The following is a 22,285-nucleotide window of genomic DNA, read 5'->3' as shown; positions in this document are numbered from 1 at the left end:
CATTTATTTTTCCTGACTCTTACTATGGGATTCATTGGTGATATTGTTGTCTTTAGTTTCTACTTGCTTGCAGTATAAATGAAAAGCTGAAAGCTGACTCACCAAGTAAGTGACATAGTCCTTCCATAGGGACATGTTGAGACAGTTGGCCTCCAAGGCTCTCTCATAGATAATCTGAATCCTGGCTGGGTTACCTGTCTCATGCTCATGCTCAATGTATGTTAGATATTCCACCAGCTTGGGAGCTTCAGCAGTCATCTGGTTAATTCCATTTATAAAGACATCATCATCTTTTTTGACAAGTCATTTTCACACTTAAATAGTTACAACAAACAACATAATTACAATTGGCATTGGATGAATCAAATAGGTACAATTATGGTATTATAGACAGCATCATTGGAAGTCATGAAGTAATTTCTGATTCATTTCTCCATTTCTCATGATAACTATCCATATGTGTATCAATGAAAAGAGATAATGATTGCATTTTTGTCTTTGTTGCTAGATTTTCAAGGGAAGATGCACATTCTGTCAAGAGAATAAGATCAAAGAAAACAAGCTATAGTCACCTGGCTATGATACAACATGGTCTTACACTTCAGTGTATCTAAAAATAAGATCAGTTCCAGACTTTTCAACAAAGTACATCAGAGATAGTGTCCTGTTCTAGGTTGTATAGAAAGCCTGACTCTGATGTGATCTACAGAAACCTGTCCTGTGCCTAGTTGACTGAGACTCTAATACATGGAAGGAGAATATAATTGTCTGAGCTTTTACCAAGCTTCACACTTTGCATAATCATATAAAATAATTTTATGATAACATTCTACATTCACAGATGCATCTTGCATATGACACAAATCCAAATCTCATAATACAATCAATGGGGATGAACATCACTCATGTATTGGTGAATAGTAATGTGACACTGTGGGCATGATACTGTAAATAATTAAAGAGCACTACAAAAACATATGACTTGGAAGGCCCCAAAATTCATCTCCTACCATTTGGAATTTGCCTGCAAAATATCAGAAAGCTCTACAACCAAACTTATCTTGCTGACACAATTTGCTGGGATAATGAGTGGCTTTGTGACATTTTGAGAGCAAAAGTAAACGTGAAAGTCTGTAAACTGAATTCTATTCCTGAAGCTCCCTTTCTGCTGATTACTGTATAAGCATTTATTTTCGTGTAAAGATATTTTGGCGAATTAGGAGGTCACAGACATTTTGGCAAGATGTTGTTTTCATGAATTAACATGGATGCTATCTTATATGCATTGTCACCCTACCAAATGGTGACATTTTCAGATGTTGTTAAATTCGTGATCTAACTGTGATTAGCAAAATAACAAATATTACACTCTCAAGAAAATAGAAGCTTATACAGTTGTAGGTATGTAGAAGGCTGCCTTTACATGATGATCAAATCCTGTCCAAACAGTGGTAATGATTGCATGCAAAACATGCTGCAGGAAATTCATTCTCACACGAAGTGGATACCGCCATGGAACAATGTATCATACGTGATGTCATCATATATGAAACATCACATAGCAACCATGATCAGGTAAGCTCTGAAATTGCAGTACTTCCTGCAAATATTTTTGGCTAATATCTAGCATTTCCATCACTGCGCAACTGAAAAAAAAATGCTATTACACCATTTTGTCATTACTTATCCATTTGTGGACATTTTAGAGCAGAAATCAACAATGCTGCAACTTATGCTTTCATTTGAACATCAATAATGATTGCATTTTTAACCAAATTTTATAAAAAAGATATCATGCTGTCACCATGATTTGATATCATAAAATAATTGAAATTTCCAGTGCATTTCCGCTTTTACCTTCACAACTGGTTAACATTTATGCACTTTCATATCAGTTACTTAAAGAAAAATTTGCATCAAATATGTGAATTTAGCGAATACAGTTACATTAGAAAACACAACAATGAAATTTGAGGGAATTCAAACAGTCCATTCAAAACTTATGAAATATGAAAATGTTTGTTAAATCCATGTTGTGTCATCACTGGGTAAGTAGGTAACAGCAAACTATCATATCACAGTCTGGGAACGATATAAAGCAAATGTAAAGAGCATTCCAAGAAATGACATTACTAAAGTGCACATTCCTTCAACTTGTCACTGACATACTTTAGAGTAATATACTTCACTTTGGATTCTGAAGGAGATGATTTGTGACTTCATTCAACAAAATGAAAATAATCATGTGGAATTTATCATTCCATTACTATGACATCAGATATATTTATTTTCTTCCTATCAAGCAATAAAGGCATATGTTTTTAACCAAAACAAAATCATGACTTCTGAACAGATTGCCAAATTTCCCTTAAACTTCACTAATCATAGATTGACAAGTCTACTAATTTTTCTGCATTCATTGAAATTATACATTCTATGCATATTTGGGGCAAATTCCCTTTGAATGCAACTCTTATTTGCCTCATCTGTAATTTTTGGTGTATATATGGCAGATCTTTCATAAATTTGGTCTTCTTTTACAAGCAATGTGAAGATAAAGAGAGGACAGTGTGGCTTGGATGGGCTTCATGTTTTATTTTGTTGTTGTTGTTGTTTTTTAATGTTACGCAGTCTCAGTGTCCAGTAAGTGTGACAAGAGTGCATGTCATGTATTACAGATCGGGGTGACAAAATGTTGGTGGAGTGACTGTACTAAATAAACATACCAATTTCTCTTCAAATGTCTTGTAGTCATCCAGCATGTCCAATGCCTTCTGGTAGGACTCTTTGACACTGGTTGGTATCTCTTCCCCAATGTCAGACATCCACTGGTCATACTCACAGAATGTCTGTTCCATGTCTGAAGCCATGAATACAAAAATGCAGAGCCAAGTATAAACATCAATAAAAAGTGAGGCTGCAAACTAGACGCAACTATGTACATCAGTTAATTTATAACCTACACTTGTATTAAATAGAGCAATGCCTCTAGAACTGTTGGCAAGATATAATAGAAAAGTCGCTGGTGACAGTATGTCTCTGCCATACTGCAATATTCTCCCATTAGGGCTGTATATCTTGGCAGGGTAAGTCCAAGACATTTTCTCATGATTGGTAAAAAGTTGAAATGACATGTTTGAAAGATTGATGGTACAACTTGAAATGTGTTGAGTGCTTATAATACATTCCTTACACCAGATTTCCTCTGGATGGCTATATTGTTTCTGAGAGCAAGTATTTGGGACTTTGAGCATGTTCAATTGACCTTTGATCACATGGTCTACAACTTTCTGCAAATAATCACTGACTGGTAATCAACATTCATACCAATACTTAAGAGATATTTTCAAAATAATAATAATTTTGAAGCGATTACTGACGGTAGGACAGACAACCCCAAAACATAATGCCTCCAGCGACATTTCATAAGGGAGGCATGAAAACAATTAATTACCTAGCAAAGGAATTGCCAGCTGTCTCTTGAAGATGTTTGATATCCTTTTCATCTGTTCCTTCACTTCTTTCTGCTTCTCTTCTGCAGGAATTGAACCAGCTTCAGGCTGTCAAATGACAGTCATTCAGAATGGGCAGGAGAGAAAGAGAAAAAAAAATGATCTGAAATAAAGACAGTCATCACATAATTTCTGAAACAGATGCTACAGCATATTAACTATTGTTACATCAAATGTGTACAGATACAGTGAAGCTCATACAAGTAGTAGGAGAGTAGATCATATCACCGGACGCTTTTTTTTTTTTTTGTGGCTTTGAATTCTGTACTCACAGGATGAAATTCGGCTATATATAACACTACTTATTCACAGACTCCTGGAAATTAACAATTCAGCCAACTTATGTCGATTATTCGCTCCAGTTTTTAGAAAATATGCTTCGAACATACCCCTCTAAAAAAAGTTGTCTTTTTGCGCGGTGCAAAATCGCATTGTATTACCGGACATGATTTTCGCAATGAAACAATCAACGTCTTTTGCACCTAGTCCTTGCACCAGAATCACAATTTAAGTATCACTATAAATTTGAGGTTAAATGTGAATTTCTTCGTGTTTTAAAATTTTTATGTCGCATTTTTTTGCGATTTTGGTCCACACAAAGTTCTGTGAGGCTAATCTACGAAGTCTCGCGCATACAGAATGTCATTAGTATTAAAAAATGTGCGTGTCCGGTAATACCATACCTGTCTATACATTAAGGAAGGGATGAAAATCTGCTGACACACTGGTAAGTGATTGCTGACTTTTACTAACTGCATTTACAGCATTTATGGTATCTTCAATCACCTCTTATGTTGATGAACACAAGTGAACAGTTATAAGATGATGCAAAATGCTGTATGCGTGCATTGTGGAATCTTGCAGTTTAATCATCTCTAAACTTTTTTCTGTTGCCTTTGCGATGATAAAATCCTTATAAATAAACTGTGAGGCCAGTTTAGCCACCAGTCCTCTGAGTAATCTAATGTTCTGTGGTGCCCGTACACATAGGCTACATCAAAATCTTTCCTAGCATCCCTGCCCAATTTGGAGCCTGTTGCTACAAATTGTATGTTTAAATTCAGCTCTCCTGCACTTATATCCAGCTCTTTAGTCACTTTTGAGTACTGACTTGTATATGAATATTTTCATTATTCTAACAACATTCTTAATGTTGAAATTTCAATTTCAAGACAAGAGAATAATTATGCTCTCCAACTTCTAGGCATATCTCTACAAGAAAAAAAAAAAAGACCACCATGAACCGATTTCACACTTCATAGAAGAGAGGTTTGTAACTCTTCAATTTCAAAAGAACAATTTCTTTACCTGCATCATTGAGAGAAGAGCATTCTCAAACTCCCTGTACACCTCCCAGATACAGCTGCCTTTGGCAACATGTAGTCCAGCAGCCATGATGGCTGCCTCAAACACATTCCTGGCCTGCTTTACTCCTCCTGAGGTGCCAATACCCCCAACAGAGAACTGACAGTATTCCAGCCATACATCTACCGCTGTCATAAAGGGAAGACCAAAAGTTGCATATATGTCACTCAAAATATTTTAATTTATTTTACTTTGGTGTTTCAATCAATGGATACAGTACACACATATTATTATATTGTGACCTATATTGTATGCCCACGAACAATGCAGCATCATTTAATCCTGGTATTGTATAAACCCCTGGAAGATTGTGATCTTTGCAAGTTTCCAAATTCTTAAGATTAACTTCTCACATGTTCAAATGGACTCTGGCTGTGATGGACCACATGAACTATTGGTTATCTCGATTTCTGAATATAAATCATCATTATTCCAATACCCTATCTTGTCATAAAAGTAGAGATGCTTGATTCCTAGTCATATTGCATGTTTGCAGCTTAATGTGGTATCAGAATCAAGATTCGTGAAGATTTTCCATTATATGGATGATAGATAAATACAATAAAACAAATGAAATAAACTCGTACTGAGAGCTGTTGACATGTGATTATGACTCAATATATGTAATGTGAACTACATACAGTGTACAGTGTACACTGAAGCAAGGCTTTTAATGCGATATGATTAAACTAGGTGTATTGATGACTTTATTGAAAACCATGTGGCATACGAAGATAGTCTTTGACTGCCCTTTCAATCAAAGCAGCTACTGTGGCATACCAAGATAGTCTTTGACTGCCCTTTCAATCAAGGATCAAGATACGTCTTTGACTACCATTTCAATCAAAGCAGCTACTGTGGCATACCAAGATAGTCTTCGACTGCCCTTTCAATCGAGGTAGTTACTGTGGCATACTGAGATAGTCTTTGACTGCCCTTTCAATCACAGTAGCTCCTGTGGCATACCAAGATAGTCTTTGACTGCCCTTTCAAAGAGGTCCATGATTCTCTCTCGTTCATCTCCCTCTCCAAGAAGCTTCAGTTCATCTTGAATCCACTGCATCCACAATTCTGAAATTGAAATATATATCAAAATTTCTTTTTGATCACATTGTATAAAAGAAACATTATATTTCATGAATATGTGACCCGCTACAACAAAAGGATCCGAAAGTCGGGGGAGACATTTTTCTGCAAATGGAACGACATAATTCCTTTACTCTTCTACTTTAATTTCATATATAACACAACTCATTAAAGAACTCAGTTGCGGAGATATCGATGATTTTATTAGCGCATGTCAAGTGGTTGAGGAAATCAGAGTTTAGAAAAAAACGCCTTCAAAGTTTTCCTACTGACGCTCTCATGATCAAGGGGAGGCGAGACAGTTTTCACCGCTTGACAATAGAAGGCATGCTCCAAGCGACTGCCGCAATGTTCATTCAAGCTTAGCGCCAGCAGTCTACGCACGACCAATCAGTAACCAGGATGCCACGTACTGACCAATAAGATCACTCCCTCGTTGCTAGGGGCAGAGTCTAGCTGCGGCGCTAAATCCAAATCTTCGGACATGTTTCTGTTACGTTGAAAGTCGGAAAATAATGGCCCAGAAAAACGCTGATTTCTTGCCTTTCCTTTGAACATTTAGCTTTGAAAGTTTGGTAGATGATAGACAAAACATTAGACTACAAAATTATGCCAAAAACAGAAATCTGACTATTTTGACCAATTTTGATGATGTGACTTCAAACTCAGTTTTCTCAGCTCAGCTGTCAGCGACTTTAGGATCCTTTTGTTGTAGCGGGTCACATATCATAAATAAATTGTCACTCTTGCACAGGTAAACAGGTCTCTAGTGTAGAGTTAGAATTTATTTATTCTGGTCAACCTCTCTCTGCAAGCCCAAATTATCACGTATGAACTTTGCTGTAACCATGTGAAATATCATACAGTACATTGTATGAACAGGTGGACTTTGACATACCTGAAGTTATACACCAGTTCATATTGAGGACAGAATTATACTCTGTCAAAGTGATGAAATACATGTATCTCATCTCCACAAACTGAGTAAATCTTGGTACATTTATAGCAGCAGATGCCTGTCTTGAATAATTTATCATTAAAGGAATGGTATAGTTTTGGTTGAAATAGGGGACTTATCAGATACTAACTACTGAGAGATAATTTGAAATTGCGTAAGTATGAAATAACAAAGAGCACACAATTCTAAGAGGAATTCAATGTTTCTTTGATGAAAATTATTTTTTTTTGAAATGGCTGAGTATCCAAACTAAACCAAAGTGGACCTAATGAAAGGTGGGTCTCACATTTTACTGGGACATCTTTCTTATATTGGATATATTAGCCATTTCCAAACTGATTTTCATCAAATAAACTTTGTATTCCCCCTTAGAATTGTATGCTCTTTCAAATTTCATATGAAGTTTCATAAGAAGTTTCTCATTATCTCACAAAAAAAACCTGAAGCTGATGATGATAAATGGCTATGACATCAAACTTTGATACTCTCATTATCAATGGATCACAGCAATACTACCTGGCTTAGGTCAAGCCAAGGGCAAGTCCAAGATAACACGCGCGTTACGTATAGGACATTCAGAGACTTTTATGACCTGAAAAATAGACGTAGTGTTAATGGTCTTTGATCATATTGAAATACATCATGGTGATTGATATCTAGGAGAAGTATAAGCATGTAAAAAATTGAGAAAAATGACCTTCAAAATTATGTTCTAGAAGAGAAAATATCATCAACCTCAAAACTCTCTGAAAGTATTTCATTCTACAACTTGTAACTCACTGTGATGAAAGTCACAACACTCAAGATTATCACAGGTAAGTTTCATGTCATTAGGCAAAAAGCTCTAATTACAGGTTCTAATTAAAGACAGACATGATGTGTTACGTATGGGACAGTTTGTTCCCCATTCATTTAGTGTGTGAAGAACCGTGTTTATGGGTATTTTGCATTAATCATTGAAGTAAAATCAGTTGAAACTATTCAAATACTGGTCCAGATTGTCAAGGAAACAATATTCCCCAAATATTCACCATCATAATCATAATCAATCATATTTTTATATTTTCATGACCAACCTGAGTATGCATGCCCTTTGTCCCCCATTCGTTTATAGTGTGTGGAGAACCATGTTTATGGGTATTTTGCAAAATAATTCTGCAAAATACCCATAAACAAAATCTTGCATAATTATTGAAATGGAATCAGTTGAAATTACTATCAAAATACTGATCCAGATTGACAAGGGAACAATATTCCCCAATTATTACCATCATAATCATATTTAATCATATTCTATATTTTCATGACCATGCAACCTGAGTATGTATGCCCTATTTTTATCAGGATAGTTACTACTGAAAAATTGAATAGTTTAAAGTGTTTACCTCCATTGATGAAGGGCAGTTTGCCATTTAATTTCAACTAGAAATGTCGCTATGGCGACTGATGCCTCCACCATAATGCATGATTCTCCCAATAGGCGTATAGTACAATGTCTTCACAATGTGTGATCCATGACACTTTCACATAACTGGCAAAATATTGATATGACATGTTTGTCAGAAATGACTTGAATGTTCACTTTCCTTGGGCTGGGTTTGCTATAATTGTCGAAGAGTGCAGGTACACATACAATTGGGGAATTGAGAATTTTTACTTGAATTCTGACGGACCCTTTTATAAGTTTATGCATTGAGTAATTTCCAATGTATGAAGAAAGAGTGTAATTACAGTACAAAATAGATTCTTTTATTTATTTATTTTTTTTTTTTTTGGGGGGGGGGGCGGGCATTGAAACCTGGCCTTTGACCCTTAACCTTTGACCTTTAACCTTTGACATTCTGGCTGGAAATTTCCTGGAGAATCTCCATTAGGTAATGCATGTATATATTACGTTTGAAAACTAATAATGCAAGCATTTCATATACTAGTGTATGAGGGAAATAGTAAAATATTGAGGAGTTGACCTTGACCTTTGACCCCATGACTATTGACCTATGACCCCTTAAATCTCTAGATTTATAATCTCTGCCAGTCAGTACATGCGTATGTACCAAGTTCCATGAAGATACATTGAACCATTTGTGAGAAAAGTGATATTACAACATTTTCACCTAACCTTTGACCTTTTGACCTTTGACCTTATGACATGAAACTCTCTCTGGAGAATCTTTATGCAGTAGTATATGTCTACACCAAGTTTCAAGAAAATACTTTATGGGCATTGCGTAGATATTGGGGAAATAGCAACATTTTTAGCATTTGACCTTGACCTTTTGACCTTTGACCTCTTGCCAATGTCACTAAAATCTACTCAACTAATTGTCCCATCATACATCATCCTTGGACCAAGTTTGGTGAAAGCTGCTTCATCCAGTTTTGAGTTATCATGTAAACAGATAAATTTCAGGATTTGACCTTGATCTTTGACCTTTGACCTCAGTCCGATTTCACTAAAAAACTAATCAAGTAATTGTCCCATCATACATCATCCTCCGACAAAGTTTTGTGAAATTTGCTCTATCCAGTCTTGAGTTATCGCGTAAACGGATCCAATTTCATGATTTGACCTTGACCTTTGACCTTTGACCTATGGCAGATTTCACCCAAAATCTAATCAACTAATTGCCCCATCATACTTTATACTTGGACCAAGTTTGGTAGAATTCAAGTCAATATTACTCAAGTTATCGCGTAAACGAAAGCGGACGGACGTACGGACGTACATGGACGTACGGACAACCCGAAAACATAATGCCTCCGGCACCACTTCGTGGCGGAGGCATAATAAAAAACAACTTGACACAAGAAATATTAATTTTGATAAATAAGCAATACATGCTGGGGGGATGGATTAAGGTTGGAGTAAACTCCAACTGTATTGGACTGAAGAGTCTACTAGAGAGGGATCGAGGTGACTTCGTCTAAGCAGGGGTACTCGAGTTTGACGAAACTAGGACCCAGGGGCGGAGGCTGTAGCATATCATCTCACCCGAAGAATCAACCAGCTTAAGCGATAACGTTTAATCAGTGTATCTCTTAATTGGCAACCATTTCGTCAATGTTTGTTACTCACCATTTTTATTTCAATGTTTGATATGTTTCAAAATTCAGTACAATAAATCATGCAATTATTGAACTGAAGAAGCATTTGTTTCGCCTACTTTGTAGACTCTCAGAAGAGAAAGTCTTTCATCCAATTACAGGGCGGTGCGGCAGCAGCGCCCTGTGACAGTAAGTTTCAAGATAACTTGAGCCACTTCTGAGATATGGAGGAAAAAGTTAGTTCAGCACTTTCCCTTGATCTTTGACCTTTTGACCTTTGAGGCAACAACAAAAAAAAAAGAAAAAAAGAAAAAAAGAAGAAAGTTTCCAGAGAACCTCTATTAGGTTACACATAGTATGCATACACCAAGTGTAAAAAAAAAATAAATAATCCTGCTGGCATTGCATGAATATGAGGGAAATAGTAAACTTTTGAAGTGACCTTTGACCCCTGACCTTTGACCCCATGAACCCTAAATTCTCTAGATAATCACTGCCATTCAGTACATACTATGTTCCATGAAGATACCTTGAACAATTTCCAAGGTACGGAGAAAAAAAGCGAAGTTTTAATATTTTACTTGACCTTACGACCCTTGACCTCTGACCTCATGACCCTAAACTTTCACCAGAGAATTGAATCTTAATTGGGTAATAAATAGGCTACTAAGTTTCAAGAAAATATCTTCAGGCATTACGTAGATATGGTGGAAATAGTGAAAGTTTACATATTTGACCTTGACCTTTTGACCTTTAACCTTGAGCATGTGCACCCAAAAGTTGAAAGGCACAAGTTCACCCCCTAATACACATACATGCCAAGTTTCATTAGGATACCTCAAAAGGTTTTTTAGTTACGCTGTCCACAAAATTCATTACGAACGAACGGAAGGACGGACGGACGGACGGACGGACGGACGCTACGATGGACAGAAGGACGGACGGACAACCTGAAAACATAATGCCTCCGGCACCACTTCGTGGCGGAGGCATAAAAAGGAGGAAATACACAACATTTATGACATGGAAGTGTCAAATACGTTGGAACAGATACAAACGAAAAACTATAGACTCTACATGCTTGCTTTTAGTGTTTAATGGGCCAAAATAAGATCTTGGGTTTTATTTGCATAATCAATTAATCGAAATTAGAAATTGATAATTTCAACAAATCTTAACCTACTGATGATGAGTCCAAGTATACTTGGGCAGGTTTTATGTATACTATGGGAAATGCGTGTTAAGTAAATTCAAACCATCCTCAATGGGTTAAGACACAATCTTAGAGATTACCACGTTGGTGTTGCACCTGAAATTTCATCCTGATCATGCCAATGATGGCCGAGGTCTGGGGGGAATCCCCCTTCCCATCTGGATATAGAATAGCCAAAAAGCATGATTAGGGTTAAAAAAAAATAACAGATACATACTGAAGGCAATGACCAGGCCCATTTTGCTGCAGAGTATTTCAACTTTTATTCCAGCAACTGCATTTATCTCAACTTTACAATACTATGTTAAGTACAAATTGTGTTCATCTTATGTCTTATGAAGCTGTATGCTACTTACCACCCGTGAGGGGGAAAAGTTCACTCATATTCTGCCTTGCCTGACGTAGCTTCTCTAGCTCTCCTGTCTGACGCAGCAATGTTATCAGCTTCAGATGAGCATCATACTGGTATGGATTTGTGTTCACCTGAAATGAAGATTTTCCAACATTTGAAACAGGCACAATGTATTGCTAAATGCTCTGTTAAAGGAATCGTATAGTTTTGGTTGAGACCTAATTTCAGGTTTCTACTATTTCTTTTTTGGAGAGATAATGAGAAACCTCTTATGAAATATGAAAGAGCATGTAATTCCATGAGGAATTCAATGTTTCTTTAATGAAAATTGGTTTTGAAATGACCGAGATATCCAAAACAGAGCGATTCCAATAAAGTGTGGGACCCACCTTTTATTACGATCGCTTTGTTTTACTTTGTTTTTGGATGTTTCATTCCAAACCCGATTTTCATCCAATAAACTTTGAATTCCCCTTAAAATGGTATGCTCTGTACTCTTAAGTATTTTCTTGGTATCTCGCAAAAAAGTTAAAAGCGCAATTCTAATCTCCACCAATACTGTACCATCCCTTAAATGGGAAGTGCACCAGAAAATCTGTGTGTCTGAATTATGCCTCTGCGTGTTGGGGTCGTTATTGCGGCTAATCTAACCTTAGGCCCTACTTACTGATTAAAAAGTGTTCTGAAGCCATGAGATGAAAGGAAACAGTTTGGGAAAGACTTCCATAAGTGCACCTGCTCAGTGTTCGACATGTACCCCCCGCTAAGAATGCGTGATAACAGCTCTAGGTTGACATTATAACAGAGGGTGATAATTTTGATGGGGGTTGAGTAAAAAATGGGGCGTGGTATTTTTTGGGGAGGTCATTACTAAAAAAAAAAAAAAAAAATGCTTTCTCTCCTCTCACACATCTCCATCCTTCTCTCTCTTCCCTCTCCCTCTCTTTCTTCTTCTTTCTGTCTCTCCTTTTGACGATCGCCATCTCCAGGGAACTTCCTGTAATGCACCTGTAATGATAAACATGACATAATAGATGGAGAAAACATTTTGCCCAATCTTACTGACGGGTCTGGGACTCAAACTCACTATCATGAGTATCTGAGTCCAGTGCGCTCATATCTTGCTGCACGATGAGTTGCGAGGCAGAGGTAATTCATGGCAAATATACAATGCATCAACTGTACTATGCTCGCCGTAGATGGGGCTACTTACACACTTTCTTCCGAGTCGTCTGCCTTGCATTGTTTGCATAATACAGTAGGTGCAGTCTCGGCAATTGAAGTTTCACCCCAGTACAGAATGATCTCAGACTTCTTCTAGTTTTGACTGTTTTTCAGGCAATTGAAGTGCTATGTGCATAAAATGAGAGCAATAGAAGGTTTATGGGTGGATAAGAGTCTATGTCACTGGGAATCGCATAACCCAGGGGTCCGCCACACCCTAGGACACCGGAGTCCGCGTCACCCTAAGACACCAGGGTTCGCATCACCCTAAGACACCGGGGTCCGTGTCACCTTAGGACATCGTGCTCAATGTTACCCTAACCCTAACCCTGACCCTAACCCTAGGACACCGGGTCCGCGTCACCCTAGGACACCAGGGTCCGCGTAACCCTAGGACACCGGGGTCTACGTCACCTTAGGACTGCGGGATCAACATTTCCCGAACACTAACCCTATACCCTAACCCTAATCATTAGCTGTAATGTTAACATATCACCATTAAAATAAAATTTGTACATCCTGACCGTAAACGTGTACATGGTCACCGCCGAGTTGTCTAATATTTGTGGTGAGTCAATATAAGGGCCCCTGGGTTGAGTTACCTTCAACCCAGCGGCATACGTAGACCTACGTGCAAATGCGTACACACAGCAGTCAGTACACAAGGTGTCCATCCATCGCATCAGTCTTTGAATAGTAAGTTACATTTCGCTAGCAATTAGAATCCGGTTTAAAGGGTGTGTACAGTTCTGGTTGAGGTGAGGACTTAGCTTTCAACGTTTAGCGAGATATTCAGAAACCACTCTATGAGATGTCAAAGAGCATGCAATTTTAAGGGGTATCAAAAGTTTATTTGATGAAAATCAGTTTTGAAATGGCTGTATCTCCAAAAAAAGGTGAAAAAAAAGCAATCCTAATAAAAGGCGTGGCCTGTCGCCTTTTATTATTATATATCACTTTTTGGGATATCTCTGCCATTTGAAAACCAATTATCATCAAATAACGTTGAATCCTTCTTAAAATTTTATGCTCTTTCATATTTCATAAGAGGTTTCTCATTATCTAACTTTTATAGGAATGATAGGCCTACAGCCTGTAAACCTGAATCCCCACCTAAATCACTAAAATCAGTACTGTACAGCCCTTTAACATCAGAATTCATCTTTTTTTTACAACTACTGTCCACCAGGAGCTTAATTCGGAAGGAAATGACATGGCATTATTGCAGCATGTTAGTCCCACCTACGTGAAATAAAGTTGGTGAGTAAATTTTCACTATTAATACATTTTTATAGGTTTTTATTAATTTCTGCTACTATTTCTACCTATATAGATAGATATGAATGTGTTTTATGACTAAATACCTTTTCTTCTTAATTTTCTTTTTAGATTTTAGCAGGGGATAGGCCTAACACGTTAGTACATATGGAAGTCTAGCCACAGTTTGCTCCGCCGAGAGTAGTAATACGTCGGCGTCCAGCACCGAGTATAGACAGCAGCAGGGGCGGGCTCGGGGGGAGGTATTGCTGTTAGCTCGGTACGGTGTTGCCCCGTTGGGGTCGCTGTAACCCCGGCGCGGGGCGCTGTAACCACTAACCCGACTCGGTACGGGTTGGGGTTGACCGACAAGTATGTCGAATTCCCCGAAAAACTTCTCATTTATAACAATGACATTTGCTGGGTCAGTTTTTCGCTTCTTAGACAGACACCATTGATACTTACGCTATTGCGACGGTTACGGTTTCAACCGTTTTGGTTAACGCAACTTCGACCAAGTTCCCCCCCCCCACCCCGCATAAAAATGGTTATTATTATTTTTTCCAGCTTGGTATTCGAATCAATCTAGAAAAAATATGTACAGGATTAATCAGTAAACATTTTGACTCACCTATTCCACTGTTTCTGTTTACTGGTTGTTTCCTCCACTTCTTTGCAGCGCTCCCAAATTTATCGCTGCCTTTGTTTGAGAAATGACTGCATGAACGTCTATGGCAAGCCAAATGCTCATTCACAATATTACAAGTTAAATTTAGTGCTCGAACAACTTACTAGTACTTTAGTCGGAAAGAGTTCCTTATGTACCCCCCCCCACTACCTAACTACCCACTAACCTTTTAATTTAGTTTATTATAATCCCCCCACTAATTTGCACAAAATAAATAAATTGCAATTTTTTTTTACTAATAATAAACTACATAAAGGTTAGTGGGTAGTGGGGTTAGTGGGTAGTTAGGTAGTGGGGGGGGGGGGGGGGGACATAAGGAACTCTTTCCCTTTAGTCAATAAACGTAAGTGTACCGATATAGTGATTGTATGGAGCATTTGGCTTGCCATAGACGTTCGTGCGGTCAGTTTTCAAACGAAGGCGGCGATGAATTGGGGAGCGCTGCAAAGAAGTGGAGGAAACAACCAGAAAACAGGAGGAAACAGTGGAATAGGTGAGTCAAAATGTTTACTGATTAATCCTGTACATATTTTTTCTAGATTGGTTTGAATACCAGGCTGGAAAAAATAATGATAACCTTAACCATTTTTATGCGGGGGGAACTGGGTCGAAGTTGCGTTAACCAAAATGGTTGAAACCGTCGCAATAGCGTATGTCTTGTATCAATGGTGTCTATTAGAAGTGAAAAACTGACCCAGCAAATGTCATTATTATAAATGAGAAGTTTCTCGTGGAATTAGACATAGGCCTATGGTAGTTTTTCGGTCAAGGGTTGGGGTCGCTGGTACTCAGAAACTCCAACTCTCCCGTTTTTGACGGGAGATCTCCTGCCGAAAACCCATTTTTGCAAAATCTCCTGTTCTTCCGCTTGAGATTTAGTTTCTCCCGCCCTGGCTCTGTGTCTCCCGTTGGAAAGGATTTCTTACTTTAATATTGCTATCATACATGTTATGTTGAAAAAATAAACCTTGGATAGCACCAGAGAGCATCTAGAAGTAGAACCCTAACATTGTTAGGATTAGTGTAGGAACTTCGCGCTTCACACACATCAACTTGGAGTCTCCCGTTTGCTAGGGGTTTCGGGCGGGAGAATCTCCAGATCAGAAGGTGCTTGGGGTTGGAGTCTCTGGGTACTGGGGTGGTATGGTCTCTGGTACTGGAGTGGTATGGTCGCTGGTGCATGAGCCATGGCCATGGCCATGGTGCATGGTTAGGAGGGTGAGGGGGCAGGGGCGGGGGAGGGGCATGGCACGATCTACTGCTACACTGGATATTCATCATGGAATTGTCATCATTTGAACTATAAAAAAAACACCCCCAAAAATAACAAACTAACTACACAGCTCTGCCCTGTCATGCATGTGTCGCTGTAAATTTAAACAGAAGCTTGGTAGAAGTAGAGACTAACACTGTTTAAACTATTTATAGGGGTAGAAGTCGCACGCACGGTGTCTGGTCGGGCTAACATCACCATAGTCTATTCGTGGGACTAATACACAAGCTACACAGCTGAAATCCACAACAAACGTTTACTATCACCACTGTACACTTTCCCCTGTTCCAGTTACCTCTTCTAGGAGATGTGATATTTCAATCTCTTCTGATTCATCTCCACTACTGTCGCTGGAGTCTTCTTCCGGAGAGTCTTCTCCCATTTCTTCACCACCGTCTGTCTTGTCAGGTTGTCTCGCATTTGCAAATTCCGCCATCTTGCAGCTCAAACAACACACGCCCTCTATAAACTAAGAGTAGGTGAGGCAAGAATCATGGCCATACTGAGTGTTTATCAAAGAGTATCACAGTTGTGTTGAGAGTTTATGTACTAGTATCTGTAAAACGAGTAATATTCGCGTGCATTTTAATTTCGCGAATTTCGCGAGCGCCAAGATTCGCGAAATTAAAATGCAAGTGAAATTTCTTGTCTACACTATATGCATTGAACGCCAGTGGCAATTCGCGAAAATTTCATGCCACTGGATCTGGATCTGGATGAATACGCTGAAAAAACTCTGGATCGATAGAGTATCACTCAGCACTGTGGTGTGATGTGCAGCTAATCACAACGGAGGTGACGCTGGAGCACTTCTTTGAATGTGTCAAATTTATGAATCTGCTTTATGTTACTCGGCAGATTATTCCAATCCTTCGCTGTTCTATGGAAGAAGGAGTTGGCGAGAGCAGTTGAGGAACCGTATAAAGTAGAGTAATTATCCGGATGATAACTTCGGGTTGTCATACCTCTCGGTGCTTGAGCAGGACTGATATAATCCTCGAGATTTAGATCAATATTGCCGTGCTTTATTTTATGAAATGTTGATAGCCTTAAAAGCTTGCGTCGTTCTGGGAGTGGATGAAGTTTGAGATCCTTTATCATTCCGGAGACAGAAGATTGCCACTTGGCTGCTCTATTTTGCGTACTGCTTGAATCTTGGAGATGTTACATTGAGTGAAGGGGTCCCATACTGTACAGCAATACTCCAAGTGGGGACGCACTAGGCTCTTGTATGCTTGTAATTTAACATTTCTCGGTGCATTATGTAGATTACGACGGAGAAAGCCAATCATGCTGCTTACATGCTCTGGCTGTAGTAATATATCAATATGTCTATTCCATTTTAAATTGTCTGATAAGACAACTCCTAGGTATTTGTGACTGGACACTGTTTCTATCTGGTGACCGGATGTACGTGTGATGAATGGGTCGAGACTTCCTTGTGAAGCGCATAACGTTGCATTTGTCCAGCTTGTATTTCATTTGTCATCTTTTCCCCCAAGCCTCTAAGGTACGTAGATCTTGTTGAAGTATGACACAATCTTTATGTGTCTTAATGGGACGGTAAACTACACAATCGTCTGCGAATAGGCAGACGTTGGATGAAACTTGATCAGGGAGATTATTAATATATGATAAGAAAAGCAATGGGCCCAGAACAGTGCCTTGGGGCACTCCTGAAGAAACATGAACGGGTCTTGAGGATGACCCTTGGACTACGACTGTTTGTTCCCTTTCTGTGAGAAATTGTGAAATCCATGAAAGTAATGAGCCCTGGATTCCAAGATACTTGAGGCGATGAAGGAGCCTCTGATGTGGTACAGTATCAAACGCTTTTGCAAAGTCTAACACAACAGCGTCAACTTGCTTAATGGTTTCGACAGAGGAGAAAATATGATGAATTGTTGTAATCAGTTGGGACTCACACGACCGTCTGGATCTGAATCCATGTTGTGTGTTACTGAGGATATTGTTATCCTCCAGATGGCTCATAATGTGGCGATAAATGATATGTTCTAAGACTTTGCAGCAGGTGGATGTAAGGGATACCGGCCTGTAGTTGGCTGGGTCGGATCTACTACCATTCTTATACAGAGCATTTATATTAGCTTGTCTCCAATCTCGGGGTAGCGTGCCAGTCCGAAGACTTTGCGTAAATATGACTTGCAATATAGGTGCTACTTGTGCAGCACATAACTTGAGAAATTTGGGAGAAATGCCGTCTGGGCCAGAAGCTTTATTCACATCTAAGTTCTTAAGAAGTTTCATAATACCTTCTGTAGAAATAATCAAATCTGATATTGTTGGGATTTGTCTCTGTCCCATATGAGGAATATTAATCAAATCTTCTTTAGTGAAAACTGATTGATATTGATCACTTAAGACTTCAGCTTTTTCACGAGCTGTATCGGCTAGTTTTCCTTGGAATATAAAGCCGATATACCATTTGTGTCACGCCTCTTTTGCTTAATAAAAGACCAAAATTTCTTGGGGTTAGAAGTGAGTGAGTCAAAAACTGTTGTTCCTAAAAAATGTTGTTCAGCTTTTCGAAGTTCTTTTTGGACTTGCTTACGAAGCTGCCTATAACGGCACCAGTTCCGATGGGATCCATCTGTTTTGGCACTATAAAACGCCCTATTTTTCTTTCTAATCAATCGCTTGAGGTTTCCGTTTATCCTAGGAAGATTAAATCGAGTACTCTTATACCTTGAAGGAACATTTGAATCAACACTGCTATAAATAGCTTCCTTAAATGCGTTCCAGTTCTCCTCCACTGTCTTATGTGCATAATTGGCCTGGAAAACTTGAAAGAAATTTTCCATATCCTTTCGGAGATTAAATGTATCTGCTTTATCCCATAAATAAATCTTTCTACGTTTTGCTTTATGGAGAACTGGGCGTAAAGAAATTTCTGCTATCATATTAAAATGATCAGATATTCCTGCTTTTGTTACAATTGGTGCAAAACAGCCAGGGTTTGTTACGAGAAGTAGGTCCAGGATATTTCTAACATTGCCTGATCTCGTCTTCTGGTTGTGATTGGGTTCGTAAGCCAATTGAGTGAGTGAGAAATCGTGGATTAAATCGAGAAGCTCTGTGGTCAGTTCCTGGGGGTACACGCAGTGGTGTTCAGGCTTTCTACACAGATTGGACCAATCAATGTCTGGGACTATAAAGTCACCTCCTACCCATACTATAGGGTTTTTACTGAAATCAATCCTAGACAAGGATTCCCTGAGTTTCTTGATGGGATCTGAACCCCATACTCGGTGGGCGATAAAAACACCCAATGTGGATTTGTTTGGAGTTCACCATCTGCAGTGAAATCCATATCAGTTCACAATCTACATCCAAAGAAATTAAATGAGTGGAGATGAGATCATTCCTTACTGCTATAAATACTCCACCTGCTTTTCCCTCTCTCTGTCTTTCCTATACACTGTACAGTGTATAATTCTCCGGAAAACACTCACTATTCTTTATGCTTGGGTTTAACCAAGACTCAGTGCCAACAATGATATGGGGGTCTGAAGAGTGAACAAATTCAGCAAAGGCTGCTCTTTTACCAACTTTGACAACTGAGTATTAATAATCGCAATTTATTCTGATCAGCTGTTTGCCTATATAGGAGGGTGCATGGCTTGGCCCTGAGAAGGACCTTTTTTGTTTCTTACTGGGTTTACTAGGTGTGGATGAAGATACAGGTTCTCCTACAGAGCTATTCTTTCTGGAAGATGGTGAATCTGATAAATGGCTATAATCAGAATCAGAGTTGTTGTTTGATAGCTCTGGGCTGGACAATATTGCAAAACTATTATCATGAATAAAACTATTAGTTCCAGAGGTCCAAAACAGACTGGAGCTAAAAGAGGGCATGCCACATGTACAACAGCACCATGAAAGCTGGGAGTGTTCTGAGAGAATTTGGTACATGCCAGGGGACATAGGTATGCAGTCTCTATGGAGCCACTGCTCACAATGGTCACACTGAATGCCTTCTTGATTCCACCTGACTGCTTTGCCACAAATACCACATGGCCATTTACACTTTGGGCCTGGGTTGGGATGTATGTCCCCTGAGGAGGACAAAATGACTAGCATCTGAGACATCAATGACATCTTGCATAGAATGAAAAGAGAGTTGGACTTTTGAAGGTGGAAAATGTGAATGCGCACAATTGCAAAAGAGGGAGTAGTGATGTGAAAACCTTTTATCTTAAACCTGTTCTTCACTGGGTTGTGATCAAAACGTACTATCTTGGACAAATCATGTGACTGTAAAGACTGACAGAATCTCTCGTCTATGTAAAGGACGACAGAAAAGCCACATTCACGAGTGTGTGTGGACATGTTATTGCTAAAATCATGAGATGTGTAGGGGTTGGGTACCGAGCCAGCAAGGTAATCAAAGGGTAAAAAACTGACAAAAACCAGCAACAGGTTTGAGGAGTGACTCTTCTGGTTATGACTGATGTCAGTACTGAGGTTCAGAGCTGGACTATGGCCAGCAAAATTTTTGTAGTCCTAGGTTTGTTGTAAAGAGGAGAAAAATAACTGCTACAAGAACCCATAGGTTCTTGGATTTGCTGCAGGTATTGATGTCATACATTGTCATTGTCGAGAAAGAGCGTCTGAAGTTCTTTAATAGGCAGACAAAGTTCAGTGAACCGCTGAATATCTCCTGGTAGAAACGTCAGATAATCTGAGCCGATATAATAAGTCTGCGAATTCTGAGTCTAACTGTTGATGCTCGCTTTAACATCTAAGAAAAGCAGACAAATGTCGACAATCAGTCAGAGACTTTAAATCTGATATCGATAACAATATCAATTGTTCGAATAATTCTAATTTCAATAAGGGAGGAATGAATGAGTGTGTGCTTCCCTTCTTGCTGTGAAACTTCTCGGTGCTCAAAATTGCTCTGGATATACTCCTTCTCCTTTTGGAGAATTGGAGCTGTCGGCTCCAATTCGCAAAATCAAATTTCATGCCGCGAATATGATTGTGTACTTTGATCATTTAATTTCGTGGTCGTATACAAGACATTAAGAATTTGGTCGCAAAAACTAATAAGTCCATTTTTGCCAAATGGAGATATTTGCGATTAAAGGTCAAGAAAAATAAAGAGAATAATAAGAATATTTTTGTTTCTTTTGACCATAACTTCAAAAATGTACCTTTATAATTATGTAGTGACTAATTTTAAAAGGTATTATTTTGTACTTAATGACAGATACATCAAAATCGTCAAAAATGGACTTATCGGTTTTTGCGAACAAACTCTTCACATGTAGGGACGTTGTTGCTGTGTGCAAAACTGTGCATGAGAAAGAGAGGGAGAGAGGGAGAGAGCGATATCTTTGTCATCTCTCCATTCGACCCAGGCCTAAAATCGGGTATCACAACTCACCATAAAAGTGTTTGGCGCCTTACCTTCCACTCCAGTCGATATCAAGTACTTGGTAGGCCCTACAACGTTGCATTGATCGATGTGCTTGATTTTACCAAGTATTCATTTGATTATTGAGGAAATAATCACAAAATGAATCAAATGTTTTATCATAACGTGAATTTGGGTCATCGATTCCAAGCAGCAGAATTTAATGCTAGCTCCAAGAGACGAAAAGCTCAAATAAGGAGTCACATTGCACCTCAAGAAAGAATTTGTTCATCAGTGTTAACATAGTGTGAAATGCTAATATCACGAATTCTGTAATTAAAGACATTGTATTATACCAGAAGGGCCCACATTCTCAAAACTTTGCTTTTTCAGTGGGTCCCTTCATACTGTTCGCTCTTTACTTGATGTTACTTCACTTTGATTAACTTCAGATCTTGTGACAATCACTGTATACTAAGCTATAGGTTACACATTATACTCTTTTCATTCACATTGTTTTGCTTACCTTATTTTCTGTTACCAAAGAAAGAAAATATATTCTTGACGAACGATGAAACAAACATGAATTGAATTATTATACAATGTACCCTAGAATGAAATTCTCTTCTCGTGTGTGTAGTTTTACTTTTATGTGTTGCGGAAGACGGCAGAAATAAACCCTACAATGAAACACACAGAAAAAAATGGAATACGACAGAGTAAAAATAACGTGTTTTTTTTTTTTTTTTTTAATCGAGTGATGTTCAAGTTACATTTTGAGGGAGTGCTTTGGATATAGGATCACTTCTCTTTCGCGAACATGATTCTGAAAGACACTGAATGGATACAACATTATGGTCTTATGATAGACAATTTTTTTTGGTACTTTCAGTGAAAAATTATTACACATCATTTTGTGTAAGAGTTAAGAC

The 22,285-nt window shown here is 38.5% G+C and overlaps 1 protein-coding gene across 1 annotated transcript in view; it reads right to left on the bottom strand.

Annotated features, from left to right (window-relative positions):
- Nucleotides 1-16,394, bottom strand: part of LOC139711210 (squamous cell carcinoma antigen recognized by T-cells 3-like) — a 52,468-nt gene extending 36,074 nt beyond the window's left edge. The window contains exons 1-7 of the mRNA XM_071623129.1: nt 16,269-16,394; nt 11,536-11,662; nt 5,844-5,948; nt 4,821-5,005; nt 3,455-3,560; nt 2,727-2,860; nt 103-258 (exon numbers count right to left, since the gene is read on the bottom strand). Of these exons, the coding sequence (XP_071479230.1) occupies nt 103-258; nt 2,727-2,860; nt 3,455-3,560; nt 4,821-5,005; nt 5,844-5,948; nt 11,536-11,662; nt 16,269-16,355 (900 nt within the window). The 5' untranslated portion in view covers nt 16,356-16,394. The remainder of the gene's footprint in view (nt 1-102; nt 259-2,726; nt 2,861-3,454; nt 3,561-4,820; nt 5,006-5,843; nt 5,949-11,535; nt 11,663-16,268) is intronic.
- Between the last annotated feature and the right edge of the window lie 5,891 nt (nt 16,395-22,285).

Source organism: Diadema antillarum, unplaced genomic scaffold (genome assembly GCF_040938485.1).
Source record: "Diadema antillarum isolate AM-2024a unplaced genomic scaffold, OU_Dant_1.0 seq00001626_RagTag, whole genome shotgun sequence".
Classification (NCBI taxonomy): domain Eukaryota; kingdom Metazoa; phylum Echinodermata; class Echinoidea; order Diadematoida; family Diadematidae; genus Diadema; species Diadema antillarum.
Note: the sequence above shows the minus strand (reverse complement) of the source record. Positions and strands in the feature narration are given on the sequence as shown.